This window comes from Chrysochloris asiatica, unplaced genomic scaffold, assembly GCF_000296735.1.
Source record: "Chrysochloris asiatica unplaced genomic scaffold, ChrAsi1.0 scaffold00253, whole genome shotgun sequence".
Lineage (NCBI taxonomy): Eukaryota > Metazoa > Chordata > Mammalia > Afrosoricida > Chrysochloridae > Chrysochloris > Chrysochloris asiatica.
In genome coordinates, this window is record NW_006408771.1 from 849,245 (window position 1) to 857,549 (window position 8,305).

The 8,305-nt window shown below is 40.2% G+C and overlaps 1 protein-coding gene across 1 annotated transcript in view; it reads left to right on the top strand.

Annotated features, from left to right (window-relative positions):
- The window catches only part of LOC102818088 (lithostathine-1-alpha-like), a 5,972-nt gene extending 2,158 nt beyond the window's left edge, over positions 1-3,814 (top strand). The window contains exon 4 of the mRNA XM_006873756.1: positions 3,715-3,814. Within this exon, the coding sequence (XP_006873818.1) occupies positions 3,715-3,814 (100 nt within the window). The remainder of the gene's footprint in view (positions 1-3,714) is intronic.
- The last annotated feature ends 4,491 nt before the right edge of the window (positions 3,815-8,305 follow it).

Below are 8,305 nucleotides of genomic sequence, written 5' to 3' on the forward strand. Positions count from 1 at the left end.
TAACAGTTATTCACTATTGAATCTTATCCCCACCTCTTTTCACCAGACCCATTTAGACAAGATGACAGCTATTCAGTGGGGACTTTTTCTTTTGCCCCATACTCTTAAACTAAACTCCCTCTTGAAACCTTGTAAGCCAGTCACTTTGTGCCTCTATTGCCCCCTCGTTTTAGGTAGCCAGTGTCTAAGTTGCCCGTCCCTATATACCCTGTATACAGAGCGGATAACACTGATACTTGATTTGAAGACTCTTTTCCTCTCTGTTGGTATTTAGAGTAAATACCACTCTGAGTATAGGTCAGGTTCATCATGAAGATGTTTCTTCTGTCACTGTAGCTGTTCCAGTCTGCTTGTCCTTTCTAGTGGGAATGTCTTACCTCACAAGCTTGTGAATGGGACTCAGAATTCCATCTAAGGTCCTATACTCTATAAAGGCTTTGCATGAGGCCTATTTTACTGGGCAAGTTGTAGAACCCCTTTGAGGTATTCCAATCAGTTATAGGCTGAAGGCAGGCTTACAAGTTTCCCAACATTCCTTTCTACCCCACTCAAGTGTCTATTTTACAATAGTAGGCAAGGGAAACTAATATTCATAAGGCAGTCAAGGATTTTAATATTATTTACCCTCTTCAAGCTATACCTTGATCCCTGTATCACAGAGCTCTGTTGTTCCAAGATTGAGTATTCATCACTATTTACCTCTGTCCTACTAGGCCATACAAACCTGTGTCAGTGTTCCCCTATCTATTTTGTTCTTCTGCCTCCTTCCCCCTTCTTGTATTGCCCTCCCCAACACCCAAAGTAAACACCCCATCCTAACCCCATTGTGGTTACCTTATATTCCATTAGTTCTTCCCTCCATTAAAGACAGCCTATTTTATCCAATAATCTACCTGAACTTCCCACCACCTGGATCTCTGTTCTTCTGTGTTTACCTTTTTTTCACATTGTAATTGTTTTGATCAGAGACTGACCTCCCAGATCCTCTGTTCTTATAATTTTATTTTGTTCTTGACGCTTCCATTTGTCAGCTGAGTTCAGGTTGATGCTGCCATGTATGTGGTATGTAAACAATCATTTTGTAGTTGTTGTCTGTTCTTGTTAGTTCTCAGTCCACAGAACTTCCTTTAGGAAGTTTTTCATAGCAGGGTTGGCTTTGGCAAAATCCCTTAGCTTCTGTTTATCCTGGAATGTTTTGATTACACCATCGTATTTGATTGACAGCTTTGCTGGGTAGAGGATTCTTGGGTGGCAGTTTTTTTTTCTTTCAGAGTTTTATATATGTCTCCCCATTGCCTTCTTGCCTGCATGGTTTCTGTCGAGAAATCTGATCTGCTTGCCTTTCAATGTTATATTTCTTTTTTCCATAGCTACTTTCAAGATCCTGTCTTTATCTTTGATTTTGGAGAGCTTGATTATTATATGTCTTGGTGATTGTCTTTTAGGGTGTATCCATCTTGGGGTTTGTTGAGCTTCTTGAATGCTTATCTTTTCACTTTTCATGATGTTAGGAAGTTTTTCTTCCAGAAGCTCTTTAACTATCTCCTCTGTGAACTTGTGTGATCATTCCTGTTCTGGAATGCCAATAATTCTTATGTTATTCCTCTTCATATTATCCAACATTAATCTTAGGGCTTCTTTATATTTCTTTATCCTTTTTTGTGTTTGTTCTTTCTTAGTAGTGTTGAGAGATTTACCTTCTAGCTCACTAGTTCTGGCTTCTATCTCTTCAATTCTACTCCTTGGCCCTTTCAATGTATTGTCCATTTCTGATATTCTTTTATTAATCGTTTGGACCTCTTTCTGTAGATTTTAAATTGTTTGCAGTGCTATATCTATCTTATTTGATTATTCCTGTAGCGCTTTCCTGACTTCATCCTTATTTTTCTCAACTCCACTGTATAGTGTTTTGATACATTTTATAATTGTTTTTCTGAATTCCTTCTCTGGCATTTCCAAAGTCTGCCCATCTTCCAGTATGGAGTGTAGGTGTACTTCCAGCTCATTTGCCTCAGTCACTTTATCTCATTTCTGGACATGTGCAGATATGGTCATCTGCTTCTGTTTTTTAGGCATATTCAGGGGTTATTTGTGGCCTTAATACTTAGAGGGCATGTATTTTGGTATTTTTTTATGATCTCTGATTGCCTCCAGGTAGATGTGATCAGGAAATGGGCTTCCCTTTTCATTCTTCTTTTTGAGAAATTTCAAGATGCCACTGTTGGTCATTTTGACGTAACTTAGGATTTAAATTTTGGCATATTTCCTTTTTTGTCTGCTTGTCCCACTCCACAATCCCCGTTCAGGCCTTGTTTGTAGCTGTAAACAGTTCAGGGCCGGCTGTGACCGTTTGGTTTTAATTGGAAACTGTCTCTTTAAATTTCGAGGAGATCTGTGAGCATGCGTAGTAGAACCCTCTAAGGCTGGGGCTGGGGTGTCCACTAGCTCAGGCACCCCTATAGTCACCAGAATGGAGGTGCACTGACAGCAAGTGCCCAATGAACAGCTACCAAAAAAAAGAATGTTGACACCTTTATCTCTGAGGTTCTGCCAGGCGTCTGTGTCCGTTCCGATCCTTCCCCCGCTTGTTCTCACCCAAAATGGCGGCTTCTGGAACAGCTGAGCACCCAGGACTAGAAAGCAATGGATTTCTTGCTTCTGCCACAAATTCCTCCAGCTGTAAGCCTTCCAACCTTCTAAATCTTCCTTTATATATGATTCAGAGTTCTGGGACCATTCCCTGAGCCTGCTTGGTCGGGTATTCTGTGTCGTTGTTGGTCGAGCTCCCTTTATATGTGATTCAGAGTTCTGGGGCCATCCCCTGAGCCTGCTTGGTCGGGTATTCTGTGTCGTTGTTGGTGGAGCTCCCTTACCGCACTTACACCCGATCTGCCATCTTGTTTGTTCCTTGCAAAGCATTTTTATGTACCAACTCTTGCTTATTTTATAAGACAGCCCTATGACAACTACATGGGGAAGGAGACAAGAGAAAGTCATTTCTGTTATAAGTGAGTCCTGTGACAGCTATGGAGTCCTGGTGTGGTGCTGTAGGATAAAAGCCTGGACCACAAGGTTGATTTGAACTACAGGGTCGATGGTTCAAACTCATTTGCCACTTCTTGTTAATGCTATACAGGGTCTCTATGAGTCAGAGCCAACTAGACAACACTTAATAACAACAACATGACAGCTATGTGGGAAAGAAGCTCAGAGTCAGTTTATGATGGTATTTATACTAATGAATTGGGCTGCGAACCACAAGGTCAGCAGTTCGAAACTACCAGCTTTTCCATGGGAGAAAGATGAGCCAGTCTGCTCCCGTAAAGATTTACAGCCTCGGAAACCCTGTGTAGGGTCGCTATGAGTCGGAACCGACTCCACGGCACTTAACAACAACAACAATATATCAAGAATAGCCAATGGTGTGCCTATTTGTGAGGGTTTGAAGGACACAGGAAAGAAAAATAAGTCACCATTTTGTCTAAGGGCTGTTATTGTTCTGCATATGAATTTTAGAGCCTTAATTATTTGGTTGGGAATGGTAAGGGGTTTAGCATGATTTGAATATGGAAACTGAAAGTTAGAGTATAGACAGAAAAAGTTATATGTTCAGGAGTTAGCCCATGAACATTCATTTGGTATGCCTTGGCCTGTGTCTGAGTATGCGCAAGGGAAGTGTTACCTTCTCTCTTTCTATGTCCCTTTCCCTTCCAGGGCCACTGCTGGTGCTAGAGCAGTGGATCTCTGGTATCGTACAAAGCCTGGGAAAATGGAGCCCCAAGTAGTGACAAAGCCGGCTACTGTGTCAACCTGACTTCAAACTCAGGTCAGAGGCAAAAAAAATCCCCTCACCATCCAACTGATGCTATTGTCCTTTACTGAAGCTCTAGATATGAACCTGGGGAATGAGGGTAGTGGACAAACAAGATTCTCATCCAGGAGATCAAAGACATAGCTCATATTTCTTACCCTTATTGTCCTTTATTGAAGCCCTAGATATGAACCTGGGGGATGAGGGTGGTGGACAAACAAGATTCTCATCCAGGAAATCAAAGACATAGCTCATATTTCTTACCCTGAGTCCTAGATCCTACAGGGACAAACCTATGTCTCTCTTCCAAGTCTAATTCTTTCCATTGACTCACAGGATTTAAGAAATGGAAGGATGAATATTGTGAAACAAAGTTCTCCCTTGTCTGCAAGTTGAAAATCTAGAGGCGACTCGAAAGTGAATGTCTAGGATTGTCACTGTAAATATTATGGAGTCAAAAATGAAAGTGGATCATCTTTCCATTTCCAAACTGGATTTTTTCAGCCACTATTAAGTTTTAATATCTACTCCCATGTTTGCAGACTCACCCCATCCCTGGGCATTAAACAATAAGAATATGTGTTTCCTAATTGTGGTGGTTCTTGCATACATTATTTGCCTGAGTGGTTGAGGTGGGACTGATTGGATTAGTCTGGAACTTTATCTACTTAACATGCATATTTGTGGTGGTGGTGGTGGCTGTGTGCTATCAAGTCAGTTGTGACTCTATTCACAGTTTTTGAAACTGTACGTCTTTTTGGAAGCATAGTAGACTCCAGGATTTATGAATTTGAGGTGTGACTATTGTCAAAGGTTGTTGTTGTTAGGTGCCATCAAGTTGATACAACCAACTCATAATGACCTTATGCACAGCAGAACGAAACACTGGCCAATTCTGAGCCAACCTCACTATCATTGCCACACTTGAACCACTGATACTGTCACTTGGCCAATCCATCTCACTGGAGGTATTCCTCTTTTTCTCTGCCCCTCCACCTTACCAAACATGATATCCTTCTCCAGTAACTGGTTCCTCCTGACAATATGTCTGAAGTATGAGAGATGAAGTTTGGCCATCTTGGCCTCCAAGGAGCACTCTGGCTACACTTCTTCCAAAACAGATCTGTTGGTTCTTTTGGCAGCCCATGGCTCTTTCAATATTCTCCTCCAACACTATAACTCGAAAGCACCAATTCTTCTGTGGTCTTCCTTATTCACTGTTCAGCTTTGGCACACATATGAGGTTATTGAAAATACCATGGCTTGGGTCAGGTGCACCTTAGTCTTCAAGCTGACATCTTTGCTCTTCAACACTTGAAGAAGGTCTTGTGCAGCAGATTTGCCAAATGCAATATGTCATTTGATTTCTTGACTGCTGCTTCCATGAGTGTTGATAGTTGATCCAACAAGAATGAAGCCCTTGACTTCATTGTCAAAGATAGGAAGACAAAAACTTCACCTTTGCACCAAATACTTCTAGGACACAAAGAAAATTTTGGAAAATACTAGATTCTTGTACTTGAGATGTTGTTGTTGCTGTTAAGTGCCATCGAGTTGGTTCTGATGGCATCTTTACTACTCTGGTAGAATTCACAAATTGGGAATATGAATTGGGCATATGTAAGTCATGCAAGTTGAAGACATGGGAGGATGTTAATTTAAGATTATTTGTCATATCTAATGTGCTGAATGGAAGGGTGCTGGAGAAATTGGAACTTGGAGGCCAGCAAAGTTTCTTATATAATATTCCTTGGATGAATAAATAAAATGCACATGCACAAATGAAGTTGTTAAAGAACTTTATTTATCCAAGCCAAGTAAATTCCTATGCTTGTATGATTTCCATGTAAGTTTACTACCACCAAGAACAATCCTTCAGTCCTTTGTGTAGTCACGTCCAGGACTTTAGAGTGATGATGAAAGAAAGTAATGAAGAAGGAACAATCCAGTGCAATATTTGTTCTAAAAGGACCAACTGCTAACTGAGTTAAAAGTCAGAAATGTTTAATGTATCCCATTTCTGAAGATTTCATTTATTAGGAAATGAGAGAACATTGTATTTTGTTGGCTCAGGGTCACTTTTCTTAAGAATAATCAAAATCCTTTGTCTGCAGAGCAATACCTCATATGATTAAGGCATTGGATTCAATTGGATTATTAATATTGGAATTTAAACTATAAAAGATTAATTATTTTCAATAATCAGTGCTTCAGAATTTGAATGGATATCCAGTGAGGAAAAATAAAAGTGAGATGCAAGTTGATGGCTGGAGGAAATAGATAGTTATAGGTATAGAGAATGAAGCCAACTCATGTGCATAGACACACATATTTCACATATGCTAACACAGAGAAGGGACAGCAGAGAGGGAAAGGAAAGCCAGGAATAACTGGACAAAGAAACAAAAAAGTGAGGCAAAGGAAGAGAGGGAGAAACAAATCACCTATTAAGGAAAACAAAGTACCTATACTTTGATTTGCTGGCTTTTGAGAGGTATATTTCAAATCCAGAAGATGGTAGGATTATAGTGTTGAAGAGAAGTGTGTATATAATTTAAAAGGAAAAATTACTTGGCAGAACATGGAAAAATATCTTGCAATGAATCATTGAGAAAGGAAAAAGAAATAAGAGAAAATAAAGTCATACGATTGATATGACATTCCATGGTAGTGAAGGTGATAACGGTTAATCAGAAGGGACTCAAAACACAAGTAAGCATGGTTGATATTGGTGGCACAATTAGAGGTAGACAGTGTCTTAGTTATGCAGTGATGCTATAACAAGTGGATGGCTTTGTTGTTGTTAAGTGCACTGAGTAGTTTCTGATGCCTGGTGGTGGTGGTAGTTATGTGCCGTGGAGTTGGTTCTGACTCATAGCAACCCTGTACAGGGTTTCTGAGGCAGTAAATCTTTACGGGAGCAGAAAGCTTCATCTTTCTCCTGCAGAACAGCTAGTTTTGAACTGCTGACCTTGTGATTCGCAGCCTGATTCGTAACCATTATGCTGCCAGAGCTCCTTCTGTTATATAGTGAACCCTGTATAATGCTTCTGAGGATCAACTGGTGGCTTTGAATAATTTAGGAGGTTGTTGTTGTTAAGTGCCATCGAGTCAGTTCTGACCCATAGCGACCCTATATAGGGTTTCCGAGGAGCGACTGGTGAGCTTGAACCGCTGACCTTGCAGTTCACATGGCTTTGCAGTCTGGCACATTCACCCACAGTGTCACACCAGGCAGGACTCTAATTTAGGAGGTTAGAAGTTTAAATTCAGCACACTGGCTATAGGGGAAAGCTTTCTTTTTGTCAGTTCTGTGAAAAATTCTTGTCTCTTGTCAGCATCAGTAGGCCCAGCATTCCTTGGAGATCTCCATGTGTCTTGGCATCAATCTTCCCCTGAATGTAGGAGCTTCTCAGTGGAGAGATTCCAGGTCAAAAGGGTGCACTCCATTCAAGGAACTTCTGTCTTGGTGGTTTTCGGTCCTTCTCTGTTCACTTCTCTCTCCTTTTGCATCTCAATAGAGATTATTTCAAGATGCAACCCAATCTTGTAGATTGCATCTGACCTCGTTAGCATCATAGAAGTGACAACACATAATTATTTAAGATCAGGGTTAATTACATGAAATCACATCATGGGGGCTGACTGCTAAACCACTGAAAATCCACACCCAACCAAATTGACACAAAATCTTAACTACCACAAATAAAATCAGACATTTGAAAATGAAAAAATCCTTAAACCCATGAAACATTTACTTTAAGACTTACTGAATTTATATTGGCCAGACATAAAACTGTGTCCTATAGTGATGCTAAATAACCTTAAAACAAACAATCATAAAGGAATGAAAGGTTCAAAGTATTTGACATTCATTTATGGATAAAGGATAGCAGAGAGAAATGAAAAATAATGTCCTCTCTGAGTCTCCAAATAAAGCCTTTTTGGACACAAAGAAGGTACTATTATAGCAGAGAGACAGTCTTTTGAGTGTAGAATAACCATAGAAGAAACCCTGAGGGCATAATGGTTTAATCATCAGGCTGCCAAATGCAAGGTCAGCAGTGCTAACTCACCAGTAGCTCCATGGGGAAAAAAAAAAAAAGAGACACTTTCTGTTTCTGTGAAGATTTACAACCTATACAGGGTCATTATGAGTCAAAACTGACTGGATGGCACACCACCACCACCAGAATAACCAAGATATAAACCAATGAGAGACCAGTTTTTTTTATATGTTGTTATTTTTGTTAAGTGCTGTCTGGTCAGTTGTGACTTTGCAAACCTGCATAGGGTTTCCATAGATGTAATCTTTAAAGGAGCAGGAAGTCTCATCTTTCTCCCTCAGAGCAGCTGGTAACCTCGAACTGTAGACCTCACGGTTATCAGTCCAGTGTTTATCATACAGAGTTACAGGACAGCATCTGTATATACAAACTGCACCATCAGGAGTCTCTCTCTCTGTATATATACACAAACACACACACACACACA